Here is a 24,430-nt window from a genome sequence, read left to right on the forward strand (position 1 = left end):
TTGTGATCCCCTGTTAATTTTCAATCAAGGTTTATATACAACATAACAGATGAGTACCTCCTCAGTTGCACTGAAATATTATCCCACTGTTAATTATTTTAATGAAGGGGGGAATCTGACAGATCCCAGTGAATTCGACACTCTTTGAACTCAAACTGCTGCAGCTTCATCATCAGGAAACAGTTCAGCTTCTCTCCCTTAACAAAGATGGTTCCCACCTGCAGAGAAAAGGAGCAACAGAGGAAATCAGTGAGCGTTTCCAGCCTCTCTCCATCAGCCGTCGGTTAGTGATGAACCACAACCAGTAGAAAGAGCAGCAAGGACTTCTTTCCTGCTCAGAGAGCAGCTTCCTTTTTACTCAGATCTTGACATGCCCCAGTGAACACACCGAGCTTCAAGCTCATATGGCTGCACACACTTTTTGTCGTAAGTGTGTTTCCTCTGCAGCTTTCACCCAGGTTGATAAATATGGAGGCAGTCTCTGAACACATCTGGATGGAACTAAGATCTGGTGAGACGAGATCTGATGATCTATGGTTTGATGAATGAGCACCACTGTCACTATATATGTTGGAAGGTTGATTATTTCCAAGAAAGATGAACACAAAAACAGTTAATTTCACATCAACATAAACAGAGGCACACAACAAGCTACAAACATCAGGCTGGCTGATTGTTGTATATTGTTATTCCACTCAGGAAGTCTTTCACTATTCTCCTCTCACTGAGAAGCAGCAGCTCTGCTGGAAACACTGGATGTTTGACCTGATACTAGCAGGGTTTAGTTCATTACTGCTGAGAGCTGAACTCACTCCAGCCATCTACTGACCTCAGAACCTTTACAAGACCCTTCAGCTGCTGAACATCTGACTCCTTCAGGTTGTTGTAGCTCAGGTCCAGTTCTGTCAGATGGGAGGGGTTGGACTTAAGAGCCGAGACCAGAGAAGCACAGCTGATCTCTGACAAACTGCAGCCGTTCAGTCTGAATGAAGGATAAAAAGCGAGATGAAGCCATCGGGATACCGGTTAAAAAAAGTCCAACAGAACCAGTTCACTGATCATAACGACATGCTGCTCCTTCAGCATGGACCAGCCTACTTCAGCTCTTAAACTCTGTCAGCTCCACCAGCCACTCCATCATCAGCAGACGCTTTGCTTCTGCAGCCAAATTATTCAAGTTTTACTTCAAACAATCAAGTCAAAAGCAATTTTGGAGGAAATATAAAAAAAATGTAGATTAATATGGACAAATTCAACTATTTCCACAGCCATAAAAGCATGACATTTTGGAGAACATTTCAAGTAAAACTGACTTTAAGAGCTGAAACACACAGAACTAGAACCTAGTGGAAAATACATTGGAGGATTTTAGTCATTAAAATCATTCAGATTCTTATAAATGTTGACGCGTCAATCAGGGATGTCATAACAGATTACAGGAACTGAAATTCACTTTTCTGAATTTGATCAAATTACCTTTGACCTGCTTCACATGGGGGGGATTTATACACACTGTCCTGTTCTGACCTCAACTCAGTTACACAAAGGGACTAAATGAAACACTAAGTCTAAGTCCAAAAACTAATCTGCAAAATATATATATTTATTAGAATAGAAGATATGAGCTTTGTTTTTCAGCTGAATTACATAAAAGTATTCATAGAAATATGAACTGAACTACTCTTGTACCTCAACATCTGTATTTTGCAGAGAGGAGTCTGTAGAAAACCACTGAGTTCCTTCACTCCAGCATCTTTCAGGTCTTTGTTCTCACTCAGGTCCAGTTCTGTCAGGTAGGAGGGGTTGGACTTCAGAGCTGAGACCAGAGAGGCACAGCCGATTTCTGACAGCCTGCACTCCTTCAATCTGAATCAAGAAAAAAAAAAAACAACAAAAAAACATGAGCTGTTTGTCCGAACAAATAATTTCAGATTTCAGGGAACGTAAAAGTCACAGAAACATGATGAGTTGCATGGAGGCAGGTTGTTTCCACAATGACAGTAACCTACTCAGTGGAAACGAGTGATTTGTTTGCATGATCAACAGCAATAATGATGACTCACTCATTGCTTCACATATAAATATATGAGTGAGAACAGAACTAATTCTGTCTGTTATATTGTCAACATGTCACAAGCCAATAAGAAATATTCTTTTTCCAACTTTTATTCTGCAACCTGAGGCTAAATTTGATTCTTTGTCAAGTAATGCTGTTAAAACCTATAAAGAATCTGTTTCATGTTCAATTTCCTCTCAATCTCAGAAACGCAGATGGAGGGAGCAATTTAATCTGTAGCCCTTCTTAAATTTATGTGCTTTTTCATATTGGGTGTGACACACAATTTAGTCCCCTTAGAAATTAAGTTATCCATAGGATGTGTTCCCTGGTTTAACTTAGAGCTGCATATGTTAAAGCAGGATAATAAAAATGGTGCTCTACATATCTGGAAGAGTCCTGCTTAAAATAGTCTGCTAGTGTATAAGAAGACTCTCGTCAGGCTAGAACATTATATTTTTGAGGAGATTTCCATTCACTTCCTCCCCAGAGATGTTAGTCATCATTGCTCTAAAGCAACAATATTGCTCTAAAGGGTTGCAGTCCTTCAGTTGAACCAGACTCTTCTTCTTTACCACTCAATCTAGCTTCTTCCTCAAAAACTCCGCAGCCCAAATCTTCCCTGAAATTTCTCACATTTTTTTCTGCTTCTGTGTTCTCAGCCTCAATTGTTTATATTTTGACTTGCTTCAGAAATATCAACTCTATTTTGAACATTTTTTCCTTACGTCAGTTTTTGTATTTTGCAGACAGGAGTCTGTAGAAAACCACACAGCTCCTTCACTCCAGCATCTTTCAGGTCGTAGTTCTTGCTCAGCTCCAGTTCTGTCGGAGGGGAGGGTTTGGACTTCAGAGCTGAGGCCAGAGAAGCACAGCTGATCTCTGACAACCGGCACCACTTCAATCTGAGTAAAGAAAACATTTTGTGAGCGGAGGCCAACAAGATCAAGGTTAAAACTTAAATATGGACACTTCAAAAAATACAGGAAATTAGTTTCACCTAATGTAAAAGTGACAAAAGTGTGATGAACTGATGTGCATCCCATATATATACATATATATTTCTGATGCCTTTGTTTTCTTAATCAGTATTTCATTACATTATGCTCTTTATGAATTCATCATATAATAATAATTTCTACCCTAACAAAAGTGTGAATAAGTAAAATATAAAGTTCAATATTTTAAAGACTGAATTAATATATGAAGAGATATGATTAAAATAAGAATCACGGTTTCAGTGAATGAGTTTATTGAATAAATAGATGAAACGAACCTTAGACTCGTCACTTTAGTGAATTTACTCTCCAGGATCTCACACAGATGCTTCATTCCAGAGTCTTTCAGTTCAGAGAACCTACTTATTTCCAGATCAATCAGGTGGGAGGGGGTGGACTTCAGAGCTGAGGCCACAACTTCACATTCAGTCTCTGAGAGATCAGAGCTACCAAGTCTGTGATTAGAGAAGAAAGTCAGTTCTGATTAAATCAGACAATCTAGATTATAAACAGACCAAAATGTGATCTCAATCACATCGTCTGAATATCATTTTATTATGATTGCCACAACAGAATCTCTGCTGTTCGTGATTAAACTCTTGGAAGACAGCATTCAGAGAACCCTAGCCTCAACACCGCTCTCCAGCTCACAGCTGATCTGCTGTCTGGATATACGTTCCCCCCTCAGGATCACCCCATCTTCGCCCACTGTAAGATCTGCCTCCTTTCCACCTGCATATTGCTCTCACATCCAGGATACTTATCAGTTACTCAACGTTTCCCCACCAGTGCAAATCTCTGACCGGTCCTCACCTCCTGCCATCAGTTCTCCTGTCATTCCTGCTGCTACAAAATAAACTTCATACTTATCCTTAACTGTGTCTGTACTTCTAATTGACATCTGCACCAGACTCAGGCATAACAAACAAGACACTCAAGCATTTTTCTCAAAACGTTTCACTCCACCTTAACGCAACTATAACATTGGAGTCCGGGAGCATCAAGCCAATGAATTAGCACTGGCTCGAAGGCACAGAACAAACCATCCTTGTTTGGACAGACCACAAAAACCTAGTTTATCTACAGTCTGCTAAACACCTAAACCCTAGACAGGCCCCCTGGACATTGTTCTTTTCTCACTTCAACCTCACTGTCACCATCACCCTGGCCAATATGTGTTAGCAGAATGAAAACTCACCGAGCCTTTTTGCAGTTCTTCACAGCTGGAACCAGTCTCAGTTTTCCCCCCTCTGATGTGTTGTACTTCTCCAGGTCCAACTCATCAACAACATTCTCTGACATCTGCATCTTGTACGCCAGAGCTGAGCACTGGCTCTCTGAAAGCTTCTTCCCTGACTCCAAGAGCTGTTGGATCTCCTCAAAAAGTGACAGGTCATTCATCTCTGTCAGACACCGGAAGATGTTGATGCTTCTCTCTGGAGAGATATCATCAGTGTTCATCTGCTTCAGATTTTTGACGATTCTCTGAATGATTTCAGGGTTGTTTTCTATCTTCCTCAGCAGCTCTCCAAGGAGTCTCTGGTTTGATTCCACAGAAAGGCCATGAAGAAAGCGAACAAACGCGTCTAGTTGGCCGTTTTTACTCCTGAGGGATTTCTCCATGACCTTCTTCAGGAACTCATCCAAAGATGAGTAATTATGGTTTTCTCTTAGGAAGCTCTCCATCACCTCTGTATTCCTAATGGCGAAACAGTGAACCATGTAGACTGCAGCCAGAAACTCCTGGATGCTTGAATGAACAAAGGAGTAGACTGAAGTTTTGCCCAAACCTCTCACCTCTTGAATTTTCTCAGTGAACACTCCTGAGAACGACAAGGCATCTTTGATGTTAATGTCACACTCTTTGAGGTCTGATTTATTGAAGATAAATTTCTCTTTCAGCAGCTGCTCCAAAGCCAGTCTTCCCAGAGACCCAACCATCTTCTGCCTGATGTACGCACTTTCAGCTCCATCGCCGTATTTTTGCTTCTGGGCGTCTTTCTGCATGACCAGAAACTTAATGTACAGCTCACTTAAAGTTTTTGGCAGCTCTGCTCCCTCTCTGAACTTTAGCTCATTCTCCAGAACATCTGCCGTGATCCAGCAGACCACTGGGATGTGACACATGCTGTTGAGATTTCGCGATGTCTTCATGTGGGAGATGATTCTGCTTGCCTTCTGCACATCTTTGAATCTCTTCCTGAAGTACTGCTCCTTCTGTGTGTCAGTGAACCCTCTAACCTCTGTCACCATGTCAATAAACTCATCTGGGATCTGATTGGCTGCTGCAGGTTGTGTGGTTATCCAGATGAGAGCAGAGGGAAGCAGATTCCCCCTGATGAGGTTTGTCAGCAGAACATCCACCGAAGTGGACTCTGTAACATTGGTCAGGATTTGTGTGTACTGGAAGTCCAGAGGAAGGCGATTCTCATCCAGACCATCAAAGATGAACAAAACTTTTAAGTGTTCAAAGTTGGACACTTCTTTGCTTTTAGAAAAGAAGAGATTGATAAGTTCCACCAAGCTTAACGTTTTCTCTTTCAAGGCATTCAGCTCTCCGAAAGTGAATGGGAATACGAAGTGAATATCCTGGTTGGTTTTGTCTTCAGCCCAATCCAGAATAAACTTCTGTGTTAAGACCGTTTTCCCAATTCCAGACACACCCGTTGTCATCACTGTTCTGATTGGTTCCTCTCTTCCAGGAGGGAGTTTGAAAATGTCTTCTTGTCTTATTGTTGATCCATGTTTCCTGGATAATTTTTGAATCTGTCTGACTCCATTTTCATCGTTGACCTCTCCAATCAATCCCTCTGTGATGTACAGTTCTGTGGAGATCTGATTCTGAAAGGTTTGATTTCGAGCTTCAACAATGTCTTCACGAAGATATAGCAGCGTCTTCTTTAGAGACTCTTTAAGGTCACTTTGACACCGACCAACAATATCTGAATGAAGAGACAAACAGAAAACAGGATACACTGTATTTATTTATATATGCATATATAAATAAGGAATACAAACTATTACTGATCCTGTCAGAGGGGTGTCTATATGCAAGGTCATATGGACAGATTCAAATGCAAAATATATTCACAGTAAATGAGTTATTATGGTTGTAAGCCTGTGGAAGTGAGCAGATGGCCTAGTCAAGGGATGGCCGTTCTGCTCCTGTGGAGCAATTTGTTGTTCTTTTTATTCTGCTAACACATATTGGCCAGAAAAAGCAGAAGATGCTGGAGTAAAGCTAGTGAGGTTCTGGTTGAAAAATCTTACTGCTGCTTAGAGAAAAATCTTTATATTTTCCAATCCTCAGTGGACACTATGGGCAATATTATAACTCCTAAACCTCAAGTCCTACACTGAAAATCTTAATGGGACCTTAAACTTTAGAGGATTCTGCAACAGTTTTGCTTTGACTAGGCCCACTTCTGCCTAGATTTTTTTTTTGCTATAACATAGTTTTGATTATGTCATCAGGAACAAATTGATCCCCCATTATAAGGTGGATCAACTTGAAACGTGGTACATAATATCTATGGACCAAGCTGCTGAAGCAATATGGAAAGAATTTAAAGACTTTTGAAAATTGTCCAAGCTACGCAATACCAAACATTTCAGTAATCAATCAATCAAATGTTATTTGAATAGTATATCACAGCAACAAGGCATTTTAAAGTGCTTTACATCATAACAAATGCATTAACACAAAGTCATGCAACACTGAATCAGCAATCAAAACATTACAGTAAGTCAAGTGCCATTGTTAAATTTGTAGTTGATTACATTTCAAATACAACTCTAAACAGGTGGGTTTAGAGTTGAGATTCAAAGGAAGTCACTGTTTCAGATGTTTGTAATAAGTGTAAAATTGTAATAAGAGTAAAATTAATTTCAAAAGCTTCTAACAAGCTCCACTGTAAAAAGCTCCACCGTTCTGGAGCTCCAGAAAATATTAGGAAAATATAATAATCATGTTATGAGTGAATGATGTGATAAACATTGAATTACTTTCTCTGTCTGCTTTCTGAGTCCAGGTATTGGTGACAGAATAAAGACAGATGTATCAGACAGTTACACCTCTGTTTGTCATATCATTTCATCATAACTTTGTTTTTGTGCAGAGTTCTGGACTCCATCTGAGTTCATTTTTTATAAAGCCTTTTATATTCAGGTTTTGCAAAGATTCCAAGTGTTTCCCACAATGCTTCACTGAGCGGAAAGAGATTAAAAAAAACATAGATATAGACTGAGAGGCTATGGTTCATCACACAAGCTGTAGTTTGTCAGTTTAGATTTTCACCATTTTATGGTTGATACAGAAATAACCTTCTAAGAACTGCAAAAAAAAGTTTCCTGATTATATTAAGATATTAATATATAAAGACGACCAAATATGTTTGTCTTCTCTCTTTGACAGTTTCCATCAGTTACCAGCAGTTTCAGTTTAAAATATCCTCATCACTTACCCGAGTCCTGTTGGCCTTCCTGCTGCTCTTCTACTTGGGGTTTCTCAGTCTTATCCCTGAAAATACATTATTCATTTATGTTTCAGGTTTTATTTACAAAATCTATTGTCTTTCACTTGTGATCATTCAGAAAGGAGTTCAATGTTTGCCTCATCAGACCAGGATCCAGTTTCTCCTGGTCTCCAGCTGCCTTTTTTGCAAACTCCAGAGGGACAGCCTGAGCCTTTGATTAAGGAGTGGCTTTTGTCTGGCCACTGGACCATACAGGCCTGATTGATGGTTTGCTGCATAGATGGTTTTCCTTATGGAAGGTTCTCTTCGTTCCACCAAGGAATGGTGGAGCTGTAACAGAGTGACCATTTGGTCCTTATTCACCTCCCTGACTAACCCCCTTCTCCACCAATAACTCTAATTAGATGCTGGACACTTTTAGAAAGAGTGGTGGTGGTGAGTGAGCCATCATGTTTTGGTGAAATGTTTTAGGATTTTTCCCTAGATTTTTACTACAAGATGATCTTGGACGTCTACAGGCCATTGGTTCACTTGCTTGCTAGGAAGTGGAGCAAATTAATTCCTGCACTGATTCTGTTTTTCAAACTAAACAGAAGTCCTGTTTTAAGAACAGGACTGAAAGTCTCCGTGTTGGTCTTGGGCCTAAACATGTTTCAGAGTTGCTGGTCAGATAGGGACCATGTACACCAGGCATCTTCGAATAAAGGCCTCAGTGGCCAGTGTTTGGGAGGCCAATTTAATGCCATATTTATCAAGTGACAGACTACGCAGTTTTTGCTTCAGAGATTCTGGTCCAGTAGGACCAGAATCCTACTGGACCAGTAGGATTCCCTTCCACAGACATCCTAGTGGGAATTTATCACACATGGAAGCATGTATATTTTCTGTTTCAAAGAAAATAGACTCAAGCAGAGAAACTTGTGGTACTTCATCTATAATCTTGGAGCTAAAAGTACTGGAACTTGCAAAACAAGTATGATCTAAAGCAGGCTGGTGCTGTTTCTTTGATGTCCCCTACTCCTCATACTTTAAATTCAATTCAATTATTCATTGAACTCCAAACCAATTAGGCTTTAATTTATATGAGGGATTGGGTACCAATGTTGATGAGGCAGCATGGATAAACTTGATCTGAATCTGGACTTTAGAAGAACGTGTAGAACTTACGTTTTATTGTCGAAGAGATGTTCACCAGACTCTTGACCTAGAAAATGGGAAGACAACAGTAGAAAGTGTCCAGCTTTTACTATAGAATTAAAAAAAAACAGTGGCCAATAGAAACCTTGTGAACTCACCCGCAATAGAAGATGACTGTAGTTCAGACCACAGTTGTGGATCGATGGTTTGAAGATAATGAATCATCTCTTTGTAGGCATTGGTTTCCTTTTCCATTACAATGTCAACTAAGCAGGTGGCCATGTTTACTCTGGTGTGGTTTTGAAAGATTGCCTCCTCATCAGATGACTTCAAGATGTTTGCCCTCTTGAGATTCTCTATGAGTTGTGTCAAGGTTTCTATAGATACCTTCCTCACAAAGTTACTAAGCATCCTGTTGAGCTCTTTCTCTGTAGGCAGAAATACAAATCACTGCAGTTCCTTGATGGAAACTTTGTGATGCAGTAAAGGTCGGATTTTGGAATCTAGCTGTACCTTCATTTGTAGATGATGGAGTAATCTGGTCCTCTACTTCAGGTGTAACTTTGTCTGTTGATAAGAAGAATAAATGTTTAGCAGGTACTTGTTCTGACATTTCAGAACAAATTCTTGAAAGAGTTCTTTTGCTCCATCAAACAGACCTTTATTATTTTCAATCTTCTTCAGGATCTTCTTCGTGACCTCCCTGGTGTTTGGGTGGTACGTCTTAACCATGACATCTACTGTGTCCATTATGTCTGCACCATCAAGCTCAGATCTTTTGATGGGTTTGAAGCCATCCTTGGACTCATCTGCTATGCAAAGGTACCACTGGAATAACTTCAACTCCTTCTTGTTCAGGTCTTCCAAAATATCCAGAAGCCAAATTTTAAACACCTGCCATTTTAGGAAAAGATTCCCTGTTAGGATATCAGTGAATAAAATCTTCGAGCTCATTCATTATGACAGAAGTTAATGACATTCCTATTTGTAGGCAATGAAGGAAAAAGTATAATTACATGTCCTTCATATGGAATGATCTTCTTGAAAATCTTTTCTGCCACCTCCTTGGTGTTTGTGCTGTACATCTGAAACATCCGATTTACTGTGTCCAATCTGTCTGCATGTTCCAGACTGCTCTTCACGATAGGTTTGAAGTCAACATCAGACTCGTGTAAAGTGTAAAGGTACCAGTGGAAGTACTTCAACTCTCTGCTATCCAGATCTTCCAGACGTTCCTTCAACCATAGCTTCATATCATTTAAAAATAAATGAGGTTAGTTAGATAAATTTCATCAACAAAACAGCCAAAAGCAATTAGGACTCCAGAATTGGTGGGTCCAGGGTCACAGCTTCAGGTTCTTTGCATGACTATGTCTGATGTTTTTTTTAAAGCAATGTATAAAACACATTGTAAAGAACAAGTGAAGAAAATCTATTCTCAAATAACCTGAGCATAGCTACTAAACTTATAGGAGTCAGTCAAAACTTAGGCTACCTAGTGGCATTAAGTTCATAGACAAAGATGTGGACTTACAGCATCAGCATCATCGTTGTCTCCAGGAGATTTCTGCTGCCAGATATTCTTCATGTCCTTCAAGGGTCTATGAGTCATAAGATAATATTAAATTTGCTGAAGGTAAATTTTTTATGGAAATATCTATTACAGAAGATAGCGAACATCCAGGCCTGGTGGCATGAGTGGGCATTGGGGGGCATTGGGGGACATTGTCCACCCACAGAGTCAGATGTGCTCCCCTGGACTGGAAGGTATTTCTTTCATCTTTACCTCGGAGTGGCCAACTTTCTATCATTCCTATCTTGATTTAATTTAGACATTTGATGTAGAAAAACTTGTAGAACTTACATTTTATTGTCAAAGAGATGTTCACCAGATTCCTGACCTAGAAAATGGGAAAACAACAGCAGAAAGTGTTCAACTTTAACTATAGGATTAATTTTTTTTTTTAAAAACAGTGGCCAATAGAAACCTTGTGAACTGACCCGCAATAGAAGATGACTGTAGTTCAGACCACAGTTGTGGATCGATGGTTTGAAGATGATGAATCATATCCTTGTAGGCATTGGTTTCCTTTTCCATTACAATGTTAACTAAACAGGTGGCCATGTTTACTCTGGTGTGGTTTTGAAAGATTGCCTCCTCATCAGATGACTTCAAGATGTTTGCCCTCTTGAGATTCTCTATGAGTTGTTTCAAGGTTTCTTTTGCTACCTTCCTCACAAAATCCAGAAGCATCATGTTGAGCTCGTTCTCTGTAGGCAGGAACACAAAAAAATCACTGCAGTTCCTTGATGGAAACTTTGTGATGCAGTAAAGGTCGGATTTTGGAATCTAGCTGTACCTTCATTTGTAGATGATGGAGTAATCTGGTCCTCTACTTCAGGTGTAACTTTGTCTGTTGATAAGAAGAATAAATGTTTAGCAGGTACTTGTTCTGACGTTTCAGAACAAATTCTTGAAAGAGTTCTTTTGCTCCATCAAACAGACCTTTATTATTTTCAATCTTCTTCAGGATCTTCTTCGTGACCTCCCTGGTGTTTGGGTGGTACGTCTCAATCATCAGATCTACTGTGTCCATTATGTCTGCAGATCTTTTGATGGGTTTGAAGCCATCCTTGGACTCATCTGCAGTGTGAAGGTACCACTGGAATAACTTCAACTCCTTCTTGTTCAGGTCTTCCAAAATATCCAGAAGCCAAATTTTAATCACCTGCCATTTTAGGAAAAGATTCCCTGTTAGGATATCAGTGAATAAAATCTTCGAGCTCATTCATTATGACAGAAGTTAATGACATTCCTATTTGTAGGCAATGAAGGAAAAAGTATAATTACATGTCCTTCATATGGAATGATCTTCTTGAAAATCTTTTCTGCCACCTCCTTGGTGTTTGTGCTGTACATCTGAAACATCCGATTTACTGTGTCCAATCTGTCTGCATGTTCCAGACTGCTCTTCACGATAGGTTTGAAGTCAACATCAGACTCGTGTAAAGTGTAAAGGTACCAGTGGAAGTACTTCAACTCTCTGCTATCCAGATCTTCCAGACGTTCCTTCAACCATAGCTTCATATCATTTAAAAATAAATGAGGTTAGTTAGATAAATTTCATCAACAAAACAGCCAAAAGCAATTAGGACTCCAGAATTGGTGGGTCCAGGGTCACAGCTTCAGGTTCTTTGCATGACTATGTCTGATGTTTTTTTTAAAGCAATGTATAAAACACATTGTAAAGAACAAGTGAAGAAAATCTATTCTCAAATAACCTGAGCATAGCTACTAAACTTATAGGAGTCAGTCAAAACTTAGGCTACCTAGTGGCATTAAGTTCATAGACAAAGATGTGGACTTACAGCATCAGCATCATCGCTGTCTCCAGGAGATTTCTGCTGCCAGATATTCTTCATGTCCTTCAAGGGTCTATGAGTCATAAGATAATATTAAATTTGCTGAAGGTAAATTTTTTATGGAAATATCTATTACAGAAGATAGCGAACATCCAGGCCTGGTGGCATGAGTGGGCATTGGGGGGCATTGGGGGACATTGTCCACCCACAGAGTCAGATGTGCTCCCCTGGACTGGAAGGTATTTCTTTCATCTTTACCTCGGAGTGGCCAACTTTCTATCATTCCTATCTTGATTTAATTTAGACATTTGATGTAGAAAAACTTGTAGAACTTACATTTTATTGTCAAAGAGATGTTCACCAGATTCTTGACCTAGAAAATGGGAAAACAACAGCAGAAAGTGTTCAACTTTAACTATAGGATTAATTTTTTTTTAAAAACAGTGGCCAATAGAAACCTTGTGAACTGACCCGCAATAGAAGATGACTGTAGTTCAGACCACAGTTGTGGATCGATGGTTTGAAGATGATGAATCATATCCTTGTAGGCATTGGTTTCCTTTTCCATTACAATGTTAACTAAACAGGTGGCCATGTTTACTCTGGTGTGGTTTTGAAAGATTGCCTCCTCATCAGATGACTTCAAGATGTTTGCCCTCTTGAGATTCTCTATGAGTTGTTTCAAGGTTTCTTTTGCTACCTTCCTCACAAAATCCAGAAGCATCATGTTGAGCTCGTTCTCTGTAGGCAGGAACACAAAAAAATCACTGCAGTTCCTTGATGGAAACTTTGTGATGCAGTAAAGGTCGGATTTTGGAATCTAGCTGTACCTTCATTTGTAGATGATGGAGTAATCTGCTACACACTAAAAAGTGTTTGTGTCTGTAATTCATTTACATTAATCTCACTTAATTCATTTGGTTCATTGATAACAACTTACTTTTTTTGTTCAATTAATTTAAGAGAAGCAAATCTAACTAACTTAAATAAATTCACTTAATTAAATTATTTAAATAAGTTAATTTAATTAAATAAATTAACTTATTTATTAACTTTTAACTTACACAGTAAAAAGTTATTTAAAATAACTTTTTACTGTGACTTTACTTGAAACAATAGACTTCAATGCCAGTTTCATATCCTATGTCTGACCAACTCTATTCATTAAGTTTATCCAACTCAACTTACTAAATTTTTATAACTTAATTCATTAAGTGTGTTTAACATGACAAGATTAGTCACTCTTACTCAAATTATTTATTTTTCTCTAATAAATTCAAATCTCTATGACAGAAAGTCAACTCAAACTCACAATACAATTACAATAAAACTTCAATTTAAATAATTAAATGTATGTTTTAACATGTTATTTTAGTTTTTTAAAGATCCTGTACACTTAATAAAGAAAATAGCTCATCCAACTTAATTTATTATATCAGTTTATCTTAGTAAATAAGACGGGGAGAATATGTAGTACAGGTCATTAGCCTGGAATTCAACTTGCAATGGTTGCACCATCATAGCACCACAGTCACTAAACGATCTGTGGTGAAGCTTGTGTTATGACATCGGGCGTAGGATACAAATGTGCTGTTGAACTGAATTGTTTAAGTTATTTTTAGAGTTCACTTCTTTGAGTGCACTCTCAAAAGTGTATTTGAAAGTGTCATGACGCAAACTTGATCCTGAACAGATCCTGTACCAATCGTGGTTTTGTGGTGGCGCAGAGATAAAGCACACCGCACATAAGGAGACCTTGGTCCTCGACGAGGTCGTCATAAGTTCTGATGATCTTGATCTTCTCTTTCTGTCATCACCCAATTTCCTCTCTAACTACTCTCAAATAAAGGCTGTCTGAGTCAACAAACCCTTGTAAAAAGACATTGGTTATTAGTTTCCTTCTTTATTTGAAGTAAACTAAATGATTTGATTAAGACTGACTTAAATTTGCCATTTTAAACTCACTAAATGAATTCAATTAAAAACAACTGAGTAGGATGAACTGGACGAATAATGAGTTGGTGATCATAATATATTGAGTTGGATAAACCTGGTAAATTGAGTTGGATAGACATAATTTGAGTTGGTTAAACTTAAAAATAAACTTAAGTAGACATGCTTTGCAGAAACTTCTTCTGATGTTTCAAATTTTTTCTAACAAACCTTTATTGACCGCCCAGGTGTTTGTTGGGTATGGTTCAGTCATCGGGTGTGCTGTGTCCCGTCCGTCTGCTCCCTGCAGCGTGTCGTTTTTGGTGAGTATGGAGCTACCTTCTGCAGTGTGAAGGTAGCCCTTCTGTCCCGGGTCCAGTTCTTCCGGATGCTTCTGCCGTTGCTTGTTCTTTAAAAACAGAGAACTGGAATTAGACAAATGTCATCAACAAGCCAGTTAGTGGTTTTTGTGACTCCAGAGTTGGTGGATTAAGGATCACAGCGTCAGGATTCCAACCAGAACTAAGTCTGATGTTATTTTAAAGAAGAGTACATAATGTACCCTTAAACACGAGTGAGGAATTGTTTTTTCAAAGAACCTGCCCATAACCAAGGGGTGCTGTTTATAAAGTTACACGTAAAAAATGTAAAAAAGTCAAAAATGTAGATTAATATGTATGTTTATTTAGCCCAAAAAATGATTGTGCATTTTTCAGTCATATTTTTACTGTGTTATTCATACATTTATTAATGACCTTGTTACAGGGGCATTAATAAATATTTAGCTTGTAACTCACAAGCTAAATGTAGTTTAAACATTTAAACACCAAACATTTATTTTTCTACGCATTTCTTTTACAAATTAAGCATTTCATTTCCTAAAAAAAATATTTGTTTCCCAAACTAAATATTTAGCTTGGACAGATGGGGTTTATTCGATCCCTCGAGCTTTTTACCCTGTGCAGTCTGTCAGGGTTGCGTCAAACTCAAGTATTACAAGGTCTTTTTTGTGTGATTTCAGAAATTGTCTGTCGGAACACACTCCCTCCCCAGCTGTCTGATCGTGACATATGTTGCGCTCTGCCTGAGCATTGCTCTAAGGGGAGGGTTAAATATTTACCGGTAGATTGGTAGATAAATATTTAGTTTATATGCAAATCCATTTGTTCCTCCCACAGTCCAAAAACATGACTGTCAGGTAAATTGGTCTCTCCAAATTCTCCCTAGGTGTGAGTGTGTGTGTGAATGGTTGTGTATCCTGTATGTCTCTGTGTTGCCCTGCGACAGACTGGTGACCTGTCCAGGGTGACCCCACCTCTCACCCAGAACGTTAGCTGAGGATAGACACCAGCAACCCTCCCGACCCCATTAGGGACAAGGGTGAACAGAAAATGGATGGATGGATGGATGCAAATCCATTTGCAGGAAAGCGGAAATGGGATATGAAAAAAAAGAAGCTTGATCTTGTGGACCTCTTTAAACTCCTTTAACTGGTCAGACTAAATTGCTTCAGTCTTTGCTGAAGGAATTATTTTATCATTGATTCTTTTTCTTTTTTTTCCCACTCGACATTTACAACTCATAGGCACAGCCAATGTTGGAAACATACGCAATTAATTAATTTGAAAAATGAACAATGTGAAAAAATGCACATTAATTTTTGCAAAATAAAAAATATAGTTGAACTAAATATTGTATTTTGAGCTGTGCATTTCCTTTGTACACTTATTTGGCTTTCAAATTAAATATTCAGGAGCTTGGAGTTATGACAATCATAAATGTATGACTAACATGGTGTAAAAAATTAACACCCTTTTTTTCTCTTATGACAGCTAAATAACCAAATTATTGCTGTAAATGTTTTACTGTGTAACTTTTGAAACTGAACCCTGTAGCAACAAGATGATGAATGGTGACTTACATTATCACTGTCTGCAGTCTGGGACCTGAATTCCCTCCTTTCCTCGATGGCTCTTCTGTGAAAAGATAATACTAACTTTGGTGAAGGATCATTTTAAAGGAAATGTTATCTGCTACCAAAGATGAGCTGATATCATATATGCTGAAATCATGTTCCAGCCTTTAGGTAGACCAGTTTAAAACATTTTTATTGAATCATTCAGAAAAGATTTAATGTCTGGTTAGATTTTACCACAGCTTCCATGAACCCATCTGAATACTTCATTACAAACATCAAAGGTCTGACTGGAAGAACCAGAATATTTAGAGTTAACTCCAGGAGTACATTAAAACTCCTGAAATCATGAAATGTCGCTTTAGTCATGCTGAATTCAGAGTGCAGAAGAATCATTCTCTGTCCTCTTAATAAACTGACCAACCACACAGTTGTAACATCAGCTTCAGCTGAGTCATTACACCTTTATAAGTTGTGAGAATAGACATAAAAACAAAACAGTAAAAGTTTCTGCCAGACAGAGGAGCCTGCAGACTCTGAACGGACACAGATGGATTCGTTTTTCCATGGTGACAGGAGATGTTGTGTATAAAATAATCCCATCTTACTCTTCAAAAGATGACCCCCTAGTGTCATTTTCTCTCTGAGGTCCAGGTTCTGGTCTATGTTGATGTGTCATAACGTCTTCAGGTCGATGAGTAAATTATGAGACAACCAAACAGGAAATGCTTTCAGATGAATATTTACATTCTCACATCCATTAGTTGTCTTATGCTTGGCAGGTAATGGGTTGTTGGGGGCAACATGTCCAGGAGGCAACCCCAAACTCCCCCCTCCCTAGCGACATTCATCATCTCATTCAGGAGGATACTAAGGTGTTTCCAGGTCAGAAAGGTTCTACAGACCTTCCAGCAAGGTCTGGTTTTTATTATTATTTCCTTTATTTAACCAAGTAAAACCCCACTGAGATCCAGATTTCACTTTCTAGAAGGACCTGGGCAGAAATCATGAACACAATAACCTGGTTACACAAAAAGAGCCAACAGATCAGAAGAACCAGAAAACCAGGAGATTTTTCAATTCCTCTCTGAATATCGATGTCTGAGTTCATTCCTATGAAGGAAGTTCATTTCGGACGTTTGCATATACAGCATCTCAGTGTTTTGATCCTGATTCATGTTTCTTGACCAAAGGCAAGGGTTGGAATGTACACTGACCACTAAGAGTTTTGTTTTTTGGCTCAGCGTTTTCTGTACCAAAACAACAACAGTACTGGCAACACTGCCTTGTGGGATCAACCTGCTCTTCCGGATCTGTTTCATCCAAAATGATGATTTTCCACTGCAAGTTGTAGCACCGGACCCCTCACGCCAACCTCGGATTCTGGGCCTAACAGAACAGTGTCCATGTGTTTTAAAAGGACTGAACCCCGAAAGGACAGGTGGGACAAAATTGGGTCTAAAAAACAAAAGTTATTCAAAATCAATGTTGCACATTTGCTCACGGCTTGGCGCACCATAGAACAGGTGGGTCGAAGGAGCACTAATTGAAATAAACAAACTGCCTATGTTCAATTCAGTTGAGAAAATAGAAAAAATAATGACACTCTGTTACAAACAAAACCGCTGCCATGATTAAGACTGGTTTGGAGAGAACTTACAGAAAATCCAAACAGTTTTTAAAGCATGGTGAGCAGTCCATACAAGGCATCTCTCCAGGTTCTGCTGGTTTTTTTGTTCTGAAAAAAATCCCAAAACAAACAAACAAAACATGACAAAAACATATGAAAAAGATTATGTAGTTTAAAACTGACATGTTTTGAAGGAACTAAATGATGGTCATCCCAACAAGGAGGAGAAGGTGACCAGTTTAGAAGATTGTGAGTCAGTATGATCTGGTTGGATTTCACTGCAGATTCCTAAATTCTTTCTGGAAACATCTGTTTCTAAAACTTTCTGCACATTTATGCTTTGCAGTATTTACATATTTATTTATTTGTTTATTTGAAACAGACTAAATTCATGTTGGAGGTTCAATCTCCAACATTATGGGAGATGCAATTAGTGCCTGTTTATATTTAAATCATAAATTGTACTCTGAAAGTGGCTTGGACAACTGCGTTATTCATCCAATGATATTTGTTTATGGTGGAGGGCCACACAACAAAGAGCTATATGGGACCAGATTCCTTGAGTGTTGTTCCAGGTCCTAATCTGGAGATTCACTATCTGATGATGCGTAAAAGAGAAAAACAACTCATGGGTGTTGTTCAGTAGATTCTGTAGTGTTTTGGCCACAGCAGCTCCTGTATACACTGTTGCCTGGTTACTCGAGGCTCAGCTCTTCTCTTCATACAGACAGAATGAACCAGTTCAGCCATAGAAAAAAAAAAACTTTCTGAAACATAGTCATGTTCTCCCAAAGATAAAAGAAAACAACTCAAAGCTTAGCACAAGTTTCGTGGCCGGTGAGTTTTATGAATAGGGAAAAATGTTCTGTATGTTTTGTCAGCACACAAGCATACAACAAATACTCAGAAAATATAGAGAAACTAGCTAGTTAGCTTCTGTCAGTCACGTCTGCTAATTCTTAAAGATTTAATCAGTAAGGTGACTATTGCTCTGTGTCCCGAATCAGACATTCCTTTAGGACAAAAAAAGAAAACAAACTGCTGAGTTTTGATAAAGCAATGGAAATGGACAGAACTATTTCCAGATAAAAAATTAACAAAGGTCACGGAAGCATGCATGAGCTTTTAGTTCTTTTCTTTTCTCTCTCGTGTGAAAAGTATTTTTGTGTTGAGTTCAGTTAAAGCATTTTTGAAAAGTTAAATTAAAAATTAGTTAAGAAAGTGTGTCAGAGGTGATGACGCTCCCCAAAAATCCTGTGGTTCTCCATAAAGATCACAGAGCAGGGGAACCACCAATATTGAAAGGCACCACATAACCAGTGGTTACAGGAGCACTAGTTGAAAAAAAACCAAGCTGCTTACATTAAATTCATTTGGGAAATTGAGAGATTTACTCAGTAATAAAAGAAGTCACCATGATACAGACTGGCTTGCGGGTTTGGAGAAAACTTACGAAAAATCCCAACACCAATCAGGACAGAAGTTCTTAGAGGAGCGTTTGCTTGCTTCAGGGACTGCAGAGTGTTTCTCTCTGGAAAGAATATGATAAGAACACATGAAAAAAATGGTGTAGTTCTAAAAGGAAATAAGTGAGGGCCATCGCAACATTGAGGAGAGGGTAACAAGTTTAACATCTTGTAAATGAGTCAGCATGAAAAGATGTATTGGTTGAATTTTTCCACAGATTCCAAAACTACTCTTGATCCAAGCATGTCTGACAAGCCTGGATACACTTGTTGGTATCCAGGCAGAAATTGTGATTGCTCCACAGTCACCACATGACCCTCCAACACAGACTAACTAAAACACGTCATCAGAGGGTGATGTGTAGCTAAACTGGGACCAGAGACAAACCAGTGCCAACATTTTCTTCACACCAGTTTATTCTGCTTCCATACAGTTGTTCTGTTTGTCTGTGCTATCCGGAAATCCGTCCTACCTTGTGGTAATGTGCATGCACACATCAATGCTACGTCACATACTGCTTACTCAGCAGATTTCTTGTAAATACGTCCTACCTGTGGAAGTATGGTTTCATGTGTTTTATTTAATCGAAGATTATAGTAAGCTTTATTTAATTTATTTTATACCTGACTTTCATTAAGCTCCTGTATCACTTCATGGTTTTGGTTTACATGACAGGCAGCTTGTAAATATATTTATAAATGGCTTTAGTTTGCTGTCTGCAAAGTTGCTACTACCGTAAACAAGTCATTGTTTGGGGATTAATTTTGACCCTAAATATTTTAGTTCAGTTACACTCTTTTTTTATTATTAAACTTTGCTAAATAGATGTTAGTAGCAATACTATGAAGGATTGAAGCTGTGATAGTGGTGTAATATTAGTAAACATGAATCATATCTTATCATTTCAGGAACACAGTGACCTGCGCAGTTCGGTGGACACATTGTGGCTGCTGCTGGTAACAGACAAACAACGTATTAATGCACAAAAAAGAATTGCAGTAATCTGTTGTCTGTGGTGAATTTAATTCCAATAAAGACGTGTTTCCCCTTGTCTAATACTGTTTAATTCTTACAAACAACGTTGTATTTTTAAAAGGTAGGATATTCTAATGAAAGGATTAGTGCATACATCTACAGCTTTTCATTTTAAACAGGTAGAATATTCAGATAAATGAAGTGATATTCTTGTGGCTTCGTCATAGATATAAATTGTTCCAAAGCTAAGCTAACCATAACTCCTAAGCTTCCACTTCAGTCCCGTCACTCAAATAATGTTGTCCAATATATTTAACATTAACACAACCTGCTATAGTTTTCTGTTTGTAAACATGACGGTAGCAGTTTTGGACCAGTAGCACTAACTGATAGACTTAACTATCTATCCATGCTACAGTAGGAAAATCTGACAAGGTAGCACTGATACTCAGAACACCTCGTCTGGCATAAAATCATCTGGTTTAATCCTGGCCCTGTTAGCAGGGCTAGAGAAAAGATCAAGCTTGTTCTGGAGAATGGTTCAAACTTGAATGTTCAGTTCCATTTTGGAGAAACATTTTCACCTTTGCTCTGCCTGGTTAAGGTCTAACACAAAACACATTGAGTTTTGACAATGAGAAAGCACTGCTTTCTAGAACATGGATCGTATGAACTCCTGCACAGGTTCTGTTTCAGAGTTGCTGGTCAGAAAGGAACCAAGGTCTCCTCAAGGTCTCCAAATACTGACCTTGAGTGCCAGTTTCCTGCAACTTTGAAATGTGTTTCAGAGGCTGATTTAACGCCATCCAGATCAAGTGACTGAAAAAGCAGTTTCTATTTCAAAGGTCCTCCTCAAGTAGTAATGGATATCGACCTAACTGGTTGAATTGATCAGGATTTTTGGATTTAAAAAAAGGATTGGTATCATAGGCACAACAGTGAAAATTTATCTCACATGGAAACGAATGTATAATCAAGAAAAAAATTGCTCAAGCACAGACCACTGTGGTTCTCTACAAGTAATCCTGGTGCTTGGAACTCCTGGAATCTGGCAGGGAAATACAATCTAAACCAGCCTGGTGCTGTTCCTTTGATTCATCTCTGCTCCTTATACTTGAAATAGAATTCCTTAAACTCCAAACCAATTGGGCTTTAGTTCATACACTATATTGCCAAAGTATTTGCTCGCCCAAATTATCGGCGTGAGATGTTCCAATCACTTTCATGGCCACAGGTGTATAAAATTAAGCACATAAGCATGCAGACTGTTTTTACAAACATTTGTGAAAGGATGACTAGCTCTGAGCGCCTGCACGGTGGCACAGTCGGTAGAGCTGTTGCCTTGCAGCAAGGAGGTCCTGGGTTCGATTCCCGGCCCGGGGTCTTTCTGCATGGAGTTTGCATGTTCTCCCTGTGCATGGTGGGTTCTCTCCGGGTTCTCCGGCTTCCTCCCACAGTCCAAAAACATAACTGTCAGGTTAATTGGTCTCTAAATTCTCCCTAGGTGTGTGTGTGTGTGTGTGTGAATGGTTGTTTGTCTTGTATGTCTCTGTGTTGCCCTGCAACAGACTGGTGACCTGTCCAGGGTGACCCCGCCTCTTGCCCGGAACGCTAGCTGAGGATAGGCACCAGCAACCCTCCCGACCCCATTAGGGACTAAGGGTGTATAGAAAATGGATGGATGGCTAGCTCTGAGGAGCTCAGTGAATTCCAGCATGGAACTGTGATAGTATTATGGTGTGAGGTTGTTTTTCAGACGCTGGGCTTGGCCACTTAGTTCCAGTGAAAGAAAATCTGAATGTTTCCGCATACCAAGACATTTTGGACAATTCCATGTTCCCAACTTGTAGCAGGCCCCTTCCTCTTCCATCATGACAGAGGACCATAGAACAAAGGAAGGTCCATAAAGACAAAGATGGCAGAGTCTGGTGTGGATGAACTTGACTGGCCTGCATTTAACCCGTCAGAACACAATTGAGATGAATTAGAGAGAGACTCCCTGCGACAGACTGGCGACCTGTCCAGGGTGAACCCCGCCTCTCGCCCGGGACGCAGCTGGAGATAGGCACCAGCAACCCTCTCGACCTCATTAGGGACGAAGGGTGTTCAGAAAATGGATGGATGGATAGAGAGAGACTGAGAGCCAGGTCTTCTCGTCCAATGTCAGAATTTGACCTCACAAATGTGCTTCTGGAAGAATGGTCAGAAAACCCCATCAACACTCCTACACCTGGTGAACAGCCTTCCCAGAAGAGTTGAAGCTGTTCTAGCTGCAAAGGACAGACTAACATCATATTGAACCCTATGGATTAGGAATGGGATGTCACTTAAACTCAAATGTGAGTCAAGTCACGTGAGCAAATACTTTTGGTAACATAGTATATGAATGACTGGGTAATAATATTAGATGGTCAGCTGAGAACAGGTAATCTAAATCTTGATTTAAGAAGAACTTGTTGAACTTACATTTTACTAGAGGAGCAATGTTCATCAGACTCTTGACCTGGAGAAAGTTAAAACATCATGAAATGGTGTTTAGCTTTAGCCATAGTAGTAAAGAAAAGAGAAACAGCTGTCATTAGAAAGTTGTGGACTGACCTGGGTTAGAAGGTGACTCTACATCAGACAACAGTTGTGGATGTTTGGTTTGAAGATGATCAATCAGCTTTTGGGAGTTTCCATTTTCCTTCACTATGTCAACTAAGCAGGTGACCATGTTCAATCTGGTGCGGTTTTTAAAGATTTCATCCTTATCCGATGACGTCAAGATCTTTTCCCTCATGAGATCCTTTATGAGTTGTGTCAAGGTTTCTATAGATACCTTACTCTCAAAGTTACTAAGCATCGTGTTGAGCTCTTTCTCTGTAGGCAGAAATACAAATCACTGCAGTTCCTTGATGGAAACTTTGTGAAGCCATAAAGGTCAGATTATGGAAGCCATTAAAACATGTACATGCTAGTCGTACCTTCACTTGGAGTAGATGAATTAATCTGCTCCTCAATTTCAGGTGGAACTTCATCTGTTGGGAATCAAAATAAATGTTTAGCAGGAAATTATTCTTCAAATGTTTCAGGTTTTTCTCTCCATCAGACAGACCTATATTGATTTCAATCTTCTTCAGGATCTTCTTCGTGACCTCCCTGGTTTTTGGGTGGTACGTCTTAACCATAACATCTACTGTGTCTAGTCTGTCTGCACCAACCAGCTTGAATCTTTTGATGGGTTTGAACCCATCCTTGGACTCATGTAAATTGCGAAGGTACCACTGGAATGACGTCAGCTGCTTATTGTTCAGGTCTTCCAAAATATCCAGAAGCCAAGTTTTAAATTCCTGCCATGCAAAAAAAAAGATTAATTATTAGTATCATACCAGTCAAGAAAATCTTCTCTGAACTCATTCTCCCTCTGATGAGAGAAGTTAAGGAGCTTCCTGTGTGTAGGGAATAAAGGTAAATGTAATTACATGTCCTTCATATGGAATGATCTTCTTGAAAATCTTGTCTGCCACCTCCTTGGTGATTGTGGTGTACATCTGAAACATCAGATCTACTGTATCCAGTCTCTTTGCATCTTCCAGACGGCTCTTCTTGATAGGTTTGAAACCATCCTTAGACTCATCTGAAGTGCAAAGATACCATTTGAAGTACTTAAACTCTTTGCTGTCCAGATCATCCAGACGGTCCTTCAACAATTCCTTTATAAAACAGATAAGGGAAGATAGACAAATGTCATCAACAAGGCAGCTCACAGATGTTAGGACTCTAGTATTGATGGGTCACAGATTCAGGTTTTTTGTCTGACTATGTCTGATGTTATCTTACGGCAGTGTACAAAATATCTTCTTACAGACAAAAAACCTAATCGGCGCATCCCTGCTACCTACTTCTATATTTTATAAAGGTGGAATATCCAAATGAAGGGATTTGGTGCAACAAAAAGTCTTACCCACATATTTACCAGGTAGGATATTCTGATGAAAGGGTTTTAGTAAATTCAACCTCTTTATTTTATCAGGGTAGAATACTGGAATATAATAATTTGGTGCATCTATATGTACTAGATGTACATATTAAACATGTACACTACTGTCATTAAGGATTTTAGAGCAGTTACACACATAGCTCTTTTAGATGGGTACAATGTTCTGGTGGTTTTAGAAAAGTTTTTATTATTCATCTAATTTTCTTTCAGATGCTAAACCTGCAACTTCAGTCCTGTCACATAAAGATTAACTTCTGTTTATTATATTTAACATTAACACTAACTGCTATGGTCTTCAGGGTGTAAACATTGCAGTAGCGGTTTTTGGAAGGTAACAGAGACAAAGATATTCTAATCGCACTATGGTAGGAAAATCTGACAAGGTATCACTGCAGAGAGAGGTATCATAGAGCCAAAACGTTCATAACCGACCCATCACTATTATGAATAGATTAAGTTAGCAAGCTAAATATTTACGTCCAATTTAAATATTTAGTTTG

At 38.9% G+C, this 24,430-nt stretch overlaps 2 protein-coding genes across 2 annotated transcripts in view; both read right to left on the bottom strand.

Annotated features, from left to right (window-relative positions):
* Window positions 1-11,275, bottom strand: LOC122843767 (NLR family CARD domain-containing protein 3-like). Its single transcript, XM_044138800.1, has 11 exons — window positions 11,173-11,275; window positions 11,027-11,080; window positions 8,825-9,094; window positions 8,697-8,733; window positions 7,518-7,573; window positions 4,253-5,996; window positions 3,333-3,509; window positions 2,785-2,961; window positions 1,690-1,866; window positions 830-982; window positions 1-218 (listed from the first exon to the last, which is right to left on the bottom strand). Exons 1-11 carry the CDS (start codon window positions 11,261-11,263, stop codon window positions 185-187), a joined length of 2,970 nt encoding a protein of 989 aa, XP_043994735.1. The 5' UTR covers window positions 11,264-11,275; the 3' UTR covers window positions 1-184.
* LOC122844096 overlaps window positions 11,263-24,430 on the bottom strand; it is a 22,632-nt gene continuing 9,464 nt past the window's right edge. The window contains exons 8-22 of the mRNA XM_044139289.1: window positions 23,413-23,643; window positions 23,046-23,280; window positions 22,915-22,968; window positions 22,547-22,810; window positions 22,415-22,451; window positions 18,960-19,037; window positions 17,537-17,614; window positions 15,883-15,937; window positions 14,193-14,370; window positions 12,501-12,770; window positions 12,366-12,402; window positions 12,036-12,102; window positions 11,518-11,748; window positions 11,315-11,395; window positions 11,263-11,268 (exon numbers count right to left, since the gene is read on the bottom strand). Coding sequence (XP_043995224.1) covers window positions 11,263-11,268; window positions 11,315-11,395; window positions 11,518-11,748; window positions 12,036-12,102; window positions 12,366-12,402; window positions 12,501-12,770; window positions 14,193-14,370; window positions 15,883-15,937; window positions 17,537-17,614; window positions 18,960-19,037; window positions 22,415-22,451; window positions 22,547-22,810; window positions 22,915-22,968; window positions 23,046-23,280; window positions 23,413-23,643 — 1,902 coding nt within the window. The remainder of the gene's footprint in view (window positions 11,269-11,314; window positions 11,396-11,517; window positions 11,749-12,035; window positions 12,103-12,365; window positions 12,403-12,500; window positions 12,771-14,192; window positions 14,371-15,882; window positions 15,938-17,536; window positions 17,615-18,959; window positions 19,038-22,414; window positions 22,452-22,546; window positions 22,811-22,914; window positions 22,969-23,045; window positions 23,281-23,412; window positions 23,644-24,430) is intronic.

The sequence above is a fragment of the Gambusia affinis genome, linkage group LG14 (genome assembly GCF_019740435.1).
Source record: "Gambusia affinis linkage group LG14, SWU_Gaff_1.0, whole genome shotgun sequence".
Lineage (NCBI taxonomy): Eukaryota > Metazoa > Chordata > Actinopteri > Cyprinodontiformes > Poeciliidae > Gambusia > Gambusia affinis.